General features: G+C 39.5%; 1 protein-coding gene across 1 annotated transcript in view; it reads left to right on the top strand.

Moving 5' to 3' along the window:
* The window catches only part of HERC2 (HECT and RLD domain containing E3 ubiquitin protein ligase 2), a 258,118-nt gene that overhangs the window by 3,555 nt on the left and 239,920 nt on the right, over window positions 1-14,643 (top strand). The window contains exon 3 of the mRNA XM_044918185.1: window positions 9,928-10,042. Coding sequence (XP_044774120.1) covers window positions 9,928-10,042 — 115 coding nt within the window. The remainder of the gene's footprint in view (window positions 1-9,927; window positions 10,043-14,643) is intronic.

Below are 14,643 nucleotides of genomic sequence, written 5' to 3' on the forward strand. Positions count from 1 at the left end.
CGACCCAGGCGCCCTGCTTTTTACTTTTTCAACACTCTTTTCTGATTGTTGTGTGGAGTACCTTGAATTGCCATTTCCTTTGCAACTCTCTTGAAGAGGCAATAAAATATAGAGCTAAGAGATGTTAGCTACATAATCAGTACCATTCTTATATTTAAAGTAAAAGTCCTGTCTGATATGATTGGTTGTTTCTCAATGAACCAAAAAGTCAGTTAAGCAAAGGACCTATAAAAAAATGATACCTTAAAAGCTTTTTATTCTTAAATCATATATGCACATTTATTTGCTAGTTTTGATGTAAGGCTAGGGGTGTGTCTTTGAGCATGGCTCCAAGAATGGTGTTATCTTTTTCTTGCATAATCTGTACTCAGATGAATCTCCTACAGTTTCTATTTTTGGATTCTTTGAAGTGGAGCATGAAATTAGATATGTATAATGCAATTTTTTTTAACTTTTTATTTTGAAATAATTTATAGACTCACAGGAAGTTGCAAAGAAAGTAGAGAGGTCACGGTATACTCTTCACCCAGATTCCCCCATTGGTTACATCTTATGTAACTATAGTATACTATCAAAACCAGGAAATTGACATTGGAACAATGTGTGCATAGTTCTGTGCCGATTGTGTAATCACACCGCAAAGATCTCCTTCCTCTTGCCCCTCTATAGGTCACACCATCCTTCCCCCACCATCTCTGACCCCTGGCAATCACTAATCTGTTTTCCATCTCTTTAATTTTGTCATTTTGAGAATGTCATATGATATGTGATCTTTTAAGACTGGTTTTGTTCACAGTATAATGCCCTTGAGGTCCATCAAAGTTGTTGAGTATATTAATAATTAAACTCAATTTATTTGTCTCTTCTTCTAATCAATTTAGAATGAGTAAAGATAAAAGTTAAAATTTAAAATTAAACTTAAAATTATTAAATGTATATATTGTTACTTTATGCTTAGAATATCAGTAGATTAAAGAACAGAAACGTGATCATCTTGGTAAATTCTATTCTCAGGTTTTCCAGTTGACAGATGAGATGTAGAAATAAAAGAATTTTGTAATACAGGTAACTTAATATTCATAATGACATCTTCTGATTACTTTTTTGTCTGTAGGATAGGTAGCATAGCTCACTTTTTTATTCATGATTTTGGTTATTTGTATTTTCTCTATTTTGGATTAATCTTGTCAGGGCTTTAAACATTTTGTTAGTCTTTTTTAAAAACTAACTTCTGGTTCTTAGAAAAGACTAATAATATTTATAAGGGAAAGATAAATATGAGGTTACCATCAGATTTGATAAGACTTTTTTTGCAGAAGAAGATTCTGTAACATATTTATGGCTCCCAAGAAAAGAAAATGGGAGGCAAGGATGTTATGTTCTACCAAAACTGACTTTTCAGGCAAAAGGACACAACTTTATCAATGAACAAATACTGTTCCCATGAGCTCTTCTTGAGGAAGTGAGCAGAGAAGGATCTTTAGATGACCGAATGACTGTAGATTGACATGAAGAGTGATGGTGGTCATTGCACCTACAGTTATGTGTGGAACCTAGAGTAAATGAGTTATAAAAGGGAGAAAACATACTATATAATAGCATTCTGCTTAGACATGGTACATTATAGTATAACTGTTACACACTGTCTAACCTATTAATCCTACGCATTGAAGTTTTCACTTTAGATGTTGTATTTTTCATCTCTAGGTGTTCCATAGGGGTCCTTTTCATATCTTCTGTTTCACTTGTCATCAGTTTCATATTTTCCTATTTGTGAGCATCTGGACGTATCTATAATAGAGTTTTTAATGTTCTTGTCCGCTAATTCCATCATCTCTATCACATCTGGATTTATTTCTATTGATTGCTTCTGTCATTTCCATTGATTGATTGCTTTGGTCATGGGTGTGTTTGCATGTCAGGTAATTTTTTATTGAATGCTGGACAATATTATGTTGTTCTGTGCTGGATTTTGTTTTCTTTCTTTAAAGAGCATTAGTTTTGTCTGGCATTCATGTAAGTTTGTTGGGATCAATTTAATTTTTTCAAAGCTTGATCCTCAGGTTTGTTCAGGCTGATCTGACACAACCTCTAGTCATGTACTAATTTATCTGCCTTACTAAGGCAGTATCCTTCTTAGGACTCTTCCAAGTGTTTGGTGTGATAGGAGGTCTTTTTCATTTTGGTTGGTGGAAACACAAGCTTTTCTCAGACTGGGAATCATGGGGATTCTGCCTTTTTCTTTCTAGTGCTTCTTTCCCCAGCCTTTGTAGTTTTCTTAACCCATGCCCAATTCAGTATTCAACCCAAGACTCAAGGGGTCCCCTCTGCCCATCTTTAGAGTTCACTCTTTCTCTGCAGATCCCCCTTCACCTGTATTCTTGTCATTTTAACCTCTTATAGCTGATCTGTCTCCTCAACTCAGCAAGACCTCTGGGCTCTATTTGGGTTCCCCTTTCCCGTGCTGCATCCTGGAAGCTGCTTCTAGGCAGTCAGCTTGGGCAATTGTAGGGCTTCATTTGTTGCCCTTCTTAGGGATCATAGCTCTGGGCTGTTTGATATATTTTGTTTGATTTTCTAGTTGATTATAGTGGAGAAGTAACTCCTAAAGAAGTTAATCTTTCATAGGCAGAAGAAGCACAGGCCTTCTTAATCTGCTTTTAATCTCATTCAGCATTCTTTTTTTTTTTTTTAAAGATTTTTTTTATTTATTTATCTGAGAGAGAGAATGAGATAGAGAGAGAGAGCATGAGAGGGGGGAGGGTCAGAGGGAGAAGCAGACTCCCCGCTGAGCAGGGAGCCCGATGCGGGACTCGATCCCGGGACTCCAGGATCATGACCTGAGCCGAAGGCAGTCGCTTAACCAACTGAGCCACCCAGGCGCCCCTCATTCAGCATTCTTAATTATAGATAATGTATTTTTTGGTTCTAAAATTTCCATGGTTTTGTTTAAATGAATTTTATTGAGGTATAGTTATACTTAGTAAGATGCACCTATTTTAAATGTTTCGTTTCAGGTGCTTTGGTATTTTGTTTACCTACTATGTTCTAGTTTCCTTGATTGTGTCTCCCTTTCCCCATGCTCATCCAGCATGCCCATGGATGACCCTTCCACTTCAGTCTTGGATGTCATGTCACACAACAGGCTGTTCATTATGGCTTCCCAGCTGTCTACCATGGAGCCAATGATACAGTCTACAAGGTGCTGGGAGAGCAGGAGTTAGCTCCCCATAGACTGAACATCCACCTCTTGGCAAGGACAGATAAGGGAACTGGTGTTTTAATTCCTTTTCTTTTTATTCCCTCCTTGGACTGTTCCATGATTTCTTCTTACAAAACTTGTATAAGAGTCCCACATGCCTAGTGAATGTGCCTAGTGGACAATCTGCTGTTATCTCCTGTTCACTGTGGAGTATGGGCCAGTGCAGTAACATAGGAGTCAGCAAACTTTTTCTGTAAAGAGCAGGATAGTAAATATTTCTGTGAGCCATATGTTCTTTCTAACAACTACTTAACTCTGCCATTGTCATGCCACAGACAATACATAAACAACTGTGTCTGGGTTCCAATAAAGCTTTATAGATACTGAAGTTTGAATGTCATCATTTTCATGTGTCACAAAGTATTTTCCTTGATTATTTTTCAACCATTGAAAAATGCAACAACCATTCTTAGCTCAGGGGCCATATTAAATCAGGTGGTGGGCCAGATTTGGCCTGTGGGCTAGGCTTTAGTTTGCTTACCCATGTGGTAACATGTTGTATCTTGTGCTTCATGTGTTCCCTTGTCCCCCTTCCCCTGCCTCCCACTGCCCTGGGCTGGCATCTGCCAAATAAATCCATTGCTCAGGCTCTCCCTTTTAGGACAGAGTCTGTGTCTATATTTCTGTTTTCTGCATCCACTCTTGATTTGTTTCTGTTGTTTTCTATATATTTTTTTCATTTTTCTGTCACATCATCTTGCTTTATCCATTATTATTTTTGTTTGAGTTTCAGATACTATATTTGAAAAATTATTGTGATCATTTGAGGCTCTGGGTGACGATTTCCCCTCTGGAGAGGATCTACCAATCACACAGCACTAGCAGTCCCAGGTCACTGCAGCGCAGTTGGGGGCTGAAATGATTCAAAATAGGGCTCCTTCCCTAGGAAGGCCATCTGCTTCTTCCTGATCACTACGTACTTCTGGTGTGTGTGGCCCTTTGAAGTTTCATTCAAAGCATGGCGTGTTTAACAGGCCTTCCCCCCATGAGGACCCTGGCTCAAGCCTGTCTCTCAGCAGCTCTGCTCAGTTCTTGGTCTTAGCCCTGCTCACAGAATTGGCAGGTGCCTCTCAGGAAGGCAGCCTTAGGTTCTTTGGGCTGTACTCCTCTCTTGGGTCTCAGGCTTGTTATTCCTAAATGCCCGATGTCTTAAAACAGAGGTACTTTATGTTTCTGTCTCACCTCCCCAGTTGCTTAAGAAACCTTTTCTTAAAATTTTTTTGGAGTCGATATGTTGTCCTGTGTTTAACAGGTGCTTAGTAAGTATTTTTCTGCAAGGCTAGGAAAAAAAGCCAGATACCTTTACTTTAGTATCTGCAAGTATTTGAACAGATTACATAACAGGCATGTTTTAAAGATAAGTAAAATAAACATTTTCTAACCTATAAGTCATTTAAGCATTCTGAATTAGTCATTTATTTTTTTAAGAGATTTTATTTTGAAGTAATTTCTACATCCAACATGGGGCTTGAACTCAGCTACAACCCCAAGATCAAGTGTTGCACACTCTACTGACTGAGCCAGCCAGGCATCCCCTGAAGTAGTCATTTTAATGGATACTTTAAGGGTTGGCTTGCCCAATCCTCTTTAGTGTTCAAGTGTCAGTAGCATCAATATGGGGGACTCAGTGGTTCTCCCAGGCCTCTTCCCTGCATGTGTGGGTGCATGTTGTGGTGTTGCTGAGAGGAGAACAAGCTTGGGAGTTAGGCCTTTTCCCAAATCCCACTTCTCATAGCCTCAGGGTTGTGTGATCCTGGTCAATAATTGAGTTTTAGTTTACTGTTCCTTAGAACTGAGCCTGTTAATACCCCTCTTACTGTCTGCTTTTCAGGGTGAAAATGACTTTACCTGCTATGTCATTTTAGAGGTATAAAGTAAGAGTGTGAAAACAAATTGGAAAAGGAACCTAAGACCAAGTAAACTAATTAGAAGCATCTGGATTCTGTCTAAAAACAGTTAAAATTTAAAACTTATATCATCACCCATTGGGTACTTTTTAATGGAAGTTAGCTATTTATGAAGACAAGCTAATAGACAGTTGTACAGATACTCTTAAAATGACAGATTGGTAGTTTTTATTTCCTGTACAGGCTGTTCTTACAATGCTGTGATTATTTTTGATTTCCTGGCTTTCTCTTTGGGATTCTGTGCTTTCCTTCCATTGCCCTGGAATGCTTTCCTCTAGGCTTCCTCTTTGCCTTCCACAGCCTAGCTCTTTCATGTCCTCCTCCAGGGAAGCTTGCTTTGTTGCCTTAGTAATGTTCCTCTTTCCTCAAATCCTTTAAGATGCCCAGACCATTGTGCTTTAAATGGTGGTTACTTGGGTCCATGGTTCATTTACATCTTTGTGTCCTCAGTCGTCCAGATACCCAGTCTCCACCTTCCACACAGCTTCTGCCCTGCTTTTCTACCTTCTGACATGGTAGTAACAATTCTTGTTTCCACATAACTGGGCTTCTTCCTTGGCTTATTCTTTAATTCATGTTTGTTTTCCTTTTTTATAGCTCTAAACACCAATGTTATTCAACCTGGACTGCATCCAGAAACACTGATGCAGTCACCTTGTGGGTAATCCCAATGTGCTGTCAGGGTTGAGGATGTTGTTACTCTCTTTGGGCGTTGGCATTTCCTGCAGGTTGTGGTCTATATTTCATTTACTGATGACTCCCATCAGGAGTCATCAGTAAACGTATAGAGATTTGAATCTCTAGTCCTGACACTCTGTTAAGACTTTCAATGACAAACATATAGAGATTTGAATCTCTAGTCCTGACACTCTGTTAAGATCTGGATTTGTATTTGTGTATGTGTGTGTGTATGTATGTATGTACATATGTGGCTGTGCATATGAGTGTATGCATGTGTGTGTGGGGAGAGGATCTCCATGCTCATGTTCATAGTTAGTGGAAATCTCAGTGGTTAATACCGAGCTAGTTCTCTTTCATCTGATTCTGTTCCCTGCCTCCTTTTCACTTTTCACGTCTGATCTGTCTCATTTGATCTGAAATGTCTTAAGTACTTTCCTCATCTTGGCTTAGGCTGTCACTGTTTTTTGGGGAGACTCTTGACAGAGGCTTCTAAATTATTTTCTGTTTCTAGTTTCTTCTTCTGTCTCCATCCGTTGCACTGATACTGAGTTATGCCTTAAGTTATGATCATTTATTCCCTGGCCCACCTAAAGATGGCGTGTAACTGCTGGAGCACAGCACACATGGGACTGTTTAGTCTGGCTCCTGTTTGCCTCCCATGCTTATGTGGTTGTGTGGGAGCTGGACTGAACCCTAGCAGTATTAGCCCTCTTCTTACCTGGATGAGCAAATGAGCCAAGCTTTTCCATTCCCTCATTAAAACGTAAGGGGTGCTGAATGTTTGTGGCTCACTCTTTACTTTTCCCCCGCTGGTTGATACTTTTATCAAGAATCATGTTTTAGTTTTAAGTATGTTTATGGCTGTTATCTTGTTAGTGAGGTCAACAAATAAAATATGAGTGCTGAAAGAAAGCTGTTGCTTCTATGAAAACTAAGTTGGATGCTGAAATGGTTTTCTGTTGCTATGTTACAAGTTACTAGCTGTAAATTTAGCAGCTTAAAACGATTCATGTTTATTCTCTTTCCCAGTTTCTGTGGGTCAGGAGTCTGGCCAATGCTTAGCTGGGTCCTCTGCTTTGGGTCTAACAGGCTGCATGCAGTCAGGGTGTTGGCCATGCTGTGCTCTCATCTGGGATCTCATTGGGGTGCTCTTTGGCAGAATTTAGTTCCTTGCAGTTGGGGAACTGAGTCATGGGCTCCTTGATGCTGTCCCTCTGCATAGGTGGCTCATGGCAGCTGCCCTCTCCGTGACTGCAGAGAATGTCTCTTCTGGATGGCCCCATACTCTGAAGGGTTTTCACCTGATTAAGTAAGGTCCGAGGATAATCTTCCTTATGATAACTAGAAATCAACAGTTGTGGGACTTTAATTATATATGAGAAGTTCCTTCACCTTTGCCATAGATGGAAACAAAACCTGGTCACAGGTGTGATGTCCCATCTTATTCATGGGTCTTACTCACACTCAGAGGGCATTACACAGGATATGTGTGTGCAGCAAGGGATGAGGATTTGAAGACTGTCTTAGAGTTTTGCTTGCTACACATGCTTTGGATAAAAGTGAGATGCTAGGGCGCCTGGGTGGCTCAGTCCGTTAAGCCTCTGCCTTTGGCTCAGGTCATGATCCCAGGGTCCTGGGATCGAGTCCCACATCGGGCTCCCTGCTCGGCAGGAAGCCTGCTTCTCCCTCTCCCCCTGCTTGTGTTCCTGCTCTCGCTATCTCTCTCTCTGTCAAATAAATAAATAAAATCTTAAAAAAAAAAAAGTGAGATGCTAAAAAATACTTGAACAGGTTAGGTAAAAGAGAACTATAAAGGATTAGGGAAAATGTCTTGAAAGTCGGGGCACCTGGGTGGCTCAGATGGTTAAGCGTCTGCCTTCGGCTCAGGTCATGATCTCAGGGTCCTGGGATCGAGTCCCGCATCGGGCTCCCTGCTCCTTGGGAGCCTGCTTCTCCCTCTGCCTCTCTCTCTCTCTCATGAATAAATAAATAAAATCTTTAAAAAAAAAAATGTCTTGAAAGTCTAGAAGAATTCTATACTGAGATTGCTCACAGAGTGCCCTTTAATTCTTGCTACATTTATTTATTTATTTGAGAGAGTGAGAATCAGAGAGAGAGAGAGTACATGAGAGGGGGGAGGGTTAGAGGGAGAAGCAGGCTCCTCACCGAGCAGGGAGCCCGATGTGGGACTCGATCCAGGGACCCCAGGATCATGACCTGAGCCGAAGGCAGTAGCTTAACCAACTGAGCCACCCAGGCACCCTAATTCTTGCTACATTAAAGAAATGGAGGGGCTCCTGGGTGGCTCAGTAGGTTAAATGTCTGCCTTCGGCTCAGGTCATGATTCTGGGGTCCTGTTGAGTGAAGCGTCAGGCTTCCTACTTAGCAGGGAGTCTGCTTCTCCCTCTCCCTCTCCCCCAGCTCATGCTCGCATGCTCTTTTTTTCTCTCTCAAATAAATAAATAAAATCTTTTTTTAAAAAAGTAAAGAAATGGAGACTGGAAATAGTGGATGCCTCATAAGGGTGGTGCCTGCTTGAATGATGACAAATAACAAGTTAGTGGACTTGTAAATAAAGAAAAGGTGCTGGCCTTTCGTTAAAAGATGGCCAAACAGATGTGCCCATTTTAGTGTAAAGTGTTTTGTGTTTCTGATAAGAGGGCTTCTGTTGTCCCTGCAGTTTCAGAATGGATGCCTTCTCTGGGTGTCTATCGTGCCCCTGCCCTGATTGGCTTCTTCCTCTGGGAAGCCTTTTTTGTCTCATAAGTACTGACAAGTGAGAGCATTTTTGGTTTTTTTTCTTTGAATATCACTGTGGACTTGTGTTTTTATTTACTTTTGCAGTCCACTGTAGTTATGTATTTCGATGCTCAAAATTGTTTTAAATTTGGCCAGTAGAGTCCCCATAAGGCCTTACACAGCTTTTTTGGGGTACAAACACAAAATATTCCAGGCTCATTTTTATTGGTCCTGGACCTGGAATCAGCCTTTTTTCTCCAAGAGCCCAGGTTTTGTTTATGGGAAGTGAGACTTAAAAATTGATGTCTGGGGCGCCTGGGTGGCTCAGTTGGTTAAGCGACTGCCTTCGGCTCAGGTCATGATCCCAGGGTCCTGGGATTGAGTCCCGCATCAGGCTCCCTGCTCTGCGGGAAGCCTGCTTCTCCCTCTCTCACTCCCCCTGCTTGTGTTCCCTCTCTCGCTGTGTCTCTCTCTGTCAAATAAATAAATTAAAAAAAAAAAAATCTTAAAAAAAAAAATTGATGTCTGGGTGCTGGGAGTACTCATTGCTCTCAGAATGTCTGTCATTCATTCTAGCTCCTTCCCAAGCAGATGTATTCAAATATAAATTTGTATTGAGATTTCCAATTCAATTTGTTCTTAAAAATATCCTTGCTATTTATCTCTTTCACACTTAAAACCTTTGTTGCTAGTAACACTAACGTAACTGTTGTAAACATGTTTTATTTTATTAACATTGCTGTATCATACAATATATATGAGATAGTTTTAAGATTTTAATATCAATACTATGATTATCAGTAAGACCAATGAGTAAAGTTTAAGATATTTTTCCTTTAGAATATATTTGACTAAAGATGTATAATTGAAAAGGCCCCTGAAATACTTTTCTTTGTGATAAACATAGGTTAATTTGCTTTTTACCAGTTGTAGATTTTTCTTTTTTATGATTTAGTTTTAATTTTTGAAGATGAAAATCATTTATATGTTTAGAAGTAAAAATATATAAAGTTTACTCAAAATCTTGCTTTCATTCATCTGTACTGCCATGTTCCCTTGTCACAGGTGTCTCTCCATAGGTAATCATTATTATTCGTTTTTGGTTTATCTTTCCAGAGCACATGTGCATGTCTTTTTTCTTGTATCTTATGCAGAAGTTAACATTGTTTATATACTGTTATGCACTGTGCCTTTTTCACTTAACTATATTTTTTGGGATGATTTTTATTAAATGTTGACTGAATAAATGAGAGGAAGTAAGTTTTTTTTAATCATATCATTCTTTAAGAATTGCATTGTATGATCATTCTGTAAGTTTATGTTATTTATCATTACCAGCTTGCATTCACAAGAGATGGGCTCTGTGGCTTGTGGAATGAAATGGTTAAAGATGGAGAAATTGTATATATGGGGACAGAATTAAACCAGAATGGAGAGCTTCCTCCTAGAAAAGGTAAGGACCTCTTACTAGTAGTTTTCATTTTGTAAGGACCTTTATAAATCGTATTTTATAGAAATTTTGGAATGTGCAATAGGAATAGGAGTGTTTAAGCGTAACTCTTTGAAATTTTGTTTTCACTTTGGAGATTGTTGTCTGCATTGTAGTTAACATTATGAGCTACCTGGATTTCATTGCTCTTTGTGAATGAAGGTCTTTTCATTGCAAGCTATCTTGCTGTGGTGTCCTTCCCAGTTAATATTTCTTCTTTTAAGTTTTATAATATATTTTGCCTTGGATAACTATAAATAGTGATTATTGTAAGATTGAGTGAAACAATTATTCCTGAAATTTTTCCTATATCACTCTCCTGTGGCAACATATAAAACACTTTTTGGAAGCCTTTGGCCTGTGGACTGGACTTGGCCCCTTATTTTATTTAATCTTGTATTTTTCACAGGGAAATACCAGTAAATACTCTTGTTTAGGCCTGTTGTTATGAAAAGTCAACAAGACTTTCAGTGACAATTCAGTTGCTCTTGATTTTGGCCATGAATCAGAAACTGTTGAGCCTTTGAAAAGAAATGGATGCCTGTATCCACCCCAGACCTGTAGAATCTGAAAAGCCCCTCTTGAGATCTGTCGAAGTTTGTCGGTCCAGCTATTTGAAAGTCATCAAGGTGGATAAAAAATTACTTTAGAAAGTGGTTCTTCTTCTCCTTGTAGAATGGAGATAGTATCCATTTGAAAATACACTGGAAAACATTAGTATATTTTTTTGGTTATAACATCTAGTAGAGTTTCCTCTTTTTTCCCTGATATTTCATTGGTAAAATTTCCATACACCCAGAACAACTGAAATACCTACATAGTGAGCAGCTGCAAACCCACCCCCCAGATCCTACCACAAGTGTTTCTTTTCATTTGTTTATCTCAGGGCTTCCTGGATCTCTTCTGTCCATTGGTGCATCTTACCCAGCTCCCTCAGACATATCATTTACTTGATTGAGTTCAGTTTAGTTTTTTGTCTTTAAGTAATATGTATGCATAATGAAATGCATATATTTTAAGTTTACTGTTCCACAAGTTTTGATAAATGTAACCTGTATAACCTAAACTTCTCTCAACATTACATCTCACTCAGAAAGTTCCCTTGGGCCCCTTCTTGGCCCATCCCTGACCCCATTTTCCAGAGGCAACCACTGGTCTGATCTTTCTTTACTGTTGATTAGTTTTGCCTGTTCTAGAACTTCATGTAAATGGAATCATGTAGTAGTGTCCTCTTTTGTGTCTGGCCTTTTTCACTCGGTAATGTTTTAGTAATTTCAGTGGTTCATTATGTATGTTTTAAAAAGTTTTCCATCACTTCTTCCCAGTTATCCAGTATTTGTTAATGAATTAAACAATGTTTCCCAAAATGTTTTTCATGAAACACTAGTTCTGAAAGATGCTCTGAGAAAAACTATTTAAATGAAAAAATTCAAAGTGTATTTCTTACTATATTTGATGAGTATTTTTTCTTCTTTTGAAAATCATGTGGTTAGAAAGCAAAGCATGATTTCTTTTTTTTTTTTTTTTTTTAAGATTTTTGTTTTTTTACTTAGAGAGAGAGAGCACAAGACGGGGGAGGGTCAGAGGGAGAAGCAGACTCCCCAATGAGCAGGGAGCCTGATGCGGGACTCGATCCTGGGACTCCAGGATCATGACCTGAGCTGAAGGCAGTCGCTTAACCAACTGAGCCACCCAGGCACCTGCAAAGCATAATTTCTTTTTATGTAGGTCCCATCTGAATAGTTTTTTGGGGTCATTTTTTGGGCATTCAATAAGTTTCTATTTTTGGTGTGGCATGATATGTGCTTTTTATTGTTAGAAAATACTTTTTTCATAGGTGGGTTTTTATATACCAAATTCCATTTAGAAGACTATGTACATTATATGTTGGTGGTATTGTAGTTAATTGTGAGGAAAGTACAGATGAGAGTAGAAGTTCCTTAGATACACAGTTTTCTTTGCTGTATTTTCAGAGATTACTTTCTTTGGGAAAGGATTGGTTTCTTTCTTCCACAAACAACCATCCTAGGATAGGTTTTTATTGTTGTTAAGCTCGATCCTTTAGCGGCTTATTTCTGGGAAATAGTGGCTTCTAATAATTTCTGCTTCCCCTGAGATAAGCTTTCTTATTTTCTTTTGTAATCGCATGTAGAGTTTACTGGCCCTGCTGATGAGGAAAGAAAGCTGCCTTTCTTTTTTAGTAGTACAGTAGTATGGTTTTGTGTTTATTTTTGGGGGCCTGCCGCACAAAAAAACAGACAGGATTATAGTCGTATACTTTTTCAAGTGAATGTTTCTCTTAACAGCCCATTTAGGGGCGCCTGGGTGGCTCAGTTGGTTAAGCATCTGCCTTCGGCTCAGGTCATGATCCCAGGGTCCTGGGATCGAGCCCTGCCATCGGGCTCCCTGCTCAGTGGGAAGCCTGCTTCTCGCTCTCTCCCCTGCTCGGGCTCTATCTCTTGCTATCTTTCTCTCTCTCTCAAATAAATAAACTCTTTTTTAAAAAAAAAAACACCCCATTTAAGGTTGTTTGTATTTATTATTTTGAGGGAAGGTACAGGAGGGAATATAGTATATAAAAAAAGGAAAGCCAAAGAAGGTACTAAAAGATACGCTAAGCTTATTTTTTATTTTTGCCTAGGGCTGACCTTGTATGAAGAATTTAAGCATGAGCTGTTTCATTTATTATAAACCTTTTCAGTCTATGCAGATAGTAGAAATAATATTACCCAGTACTTTGCTTAGCTGTTACATCTTTTCTTGAAAGTATTTTCTCATTATTTCCTTTAATCCTCAACTCTACCAAGAGACAGAAGCCACAGTTTGCACAAATAACAGGAGCAGAGCTGGAAATTGAAGCCAGGCCTCTTGAGAAAGTTTCATTGCTATTTCTATTGTACTACAAATGTAATTTACTGACATCAGGATCAATGTTTTATAGTTCTGTGGAGCTTATGACTTCATATCGTATAAAAGTGTGGTAATTGTTTTGAAGTTTTTGTATGTGTGTGGTGTCTAGTCTGTACTCTTTATGTGTTTTAATTTTAAGAGTTTAGAGAGAAGTTTTTGATTTTTTTTTTCTTTCTGGAACATGAATATTTCCATTATATTCTGTGCTGATTGGCAGCTTTCCTGCTGGTTTTATAGCTTTTCTTTGGAGGTTGTAAAAAAGCATTAAATGTGGACTTTCTCCCACAATAAGTCATGATTATTTGGGCAAAAAAAGGCATCCATATACCAGGGTGTGTAACAGAGGACAAAGACCCTGTGATGTCACCCACATGCAGGGTGGGAGCATTTTAGGCATGGAGTGTTGGTAGAAGTTTGAGCAATAGTTACAGAGACCTGGTCTGGGCTTGAGGGACAGTGGGGTTTGGGGTCATACACGAGAAGTGGGCACTGGCCTCCAAGTGGAGAACTGTGGAAAGCAGAACTGGGAGTGGGTGTGCAGGGGTGACAGGGAGCAGTGAACAGTGAGCAGGGAGCAGGAAGCAGCAGAATGGGTTGTGCCAGACTGGAGTGAAATGTACTCTTTCACGTGCCCTATGGCATCTAAATCCTGGGAAGTATGTCTCTTCGTGTAGTGGACACATTCCCCAGGTGACATGTTTATACCCTGAAGTTTGAAAGCCACTGCACGGAGGGCCACGAATATTAGGAAAATTAATCAAGACTCTGTCCTGCAGTGGGAACTCAAAGAATTAAATCTTGAATCCCCAGCCCAAGGGTTCTCAACCTTTGTCGTTCATTAGAATCACCTGGAGGGCTTGGTTAGACACCCATGCTGTCGCCACCTCCAGAGTCTGATTCCTTAGAGTTGTGATGGGGCCTGGGAATTTGCATTTCTAACACATTTCCAAGTCCTGCTGATGAGGCTTCCTTTTCAAAGACTGTGTCATGTTGTTTATACAGGCACCGTCTATTGCATTGGGAGTTAGAGATGTAGAGGAAAGGAAAAAAGCCTCCTCATGAGGCTTTTCCTTATTTTAGGAAATAAGACTATTAAAAAAACCCAACCATATTCCAAAGCAAATTAGATTTCCCTCATAATTTTATTCTGTCCTCCATAATTCTTGTTGCTTTGGATCTTGAGTCCTTGATGGAAGGCTTAACCCACCTCTGGGAGTCTGCCTGGTGTGTATTGGAAGGGGTGATGTCAGCTTCTGCTGGAGTCTGTTCCCTACAGGGTTGGTAGTTCTGCTGAGGCTCTGTGTTTGTTCTTATTTGTTAAAGACCCATTTTTGGCCTTCAACTTTGGAAGGAAGCAGATAAGACATAAAGCTCTGGTTAATTAATTATACTTTGCAACAGTATCAGAATGGACAGAACTAAAATTCTTGACAGGGTGGGCTTCATGGCTGTGTGTGAGGATTTGGTTATTGTCCACCTTGGGGCTTAGAACATAGCGAGGGCAGTGAGGCATGGTTGTATCTCTAGGGCCTCTCACCGTCCTGGGAACTGTAGAGTGTATGTTTACATAACATTCTACTTGTATGAAATTAATCTAGGCACCTTACTTTTCTCTTTTTGATTTGCTAGCTCTTCCCATATTATGGGACTAGAGC

The sequence above is a fragment of the Neomonachus schauinslandi genome, chromosome 9, assembly GCF_002201575.2.
Source record: "Neomonachus schauinslandi chromosome 9, ASM220157v2, whole genome shotgun sequence".
NCBI lineage: Eukaryota > Metazoa > Chordata > Mammalia > Carnivora > Phocidae > Neomonachus > Neomonachus schauinslandi.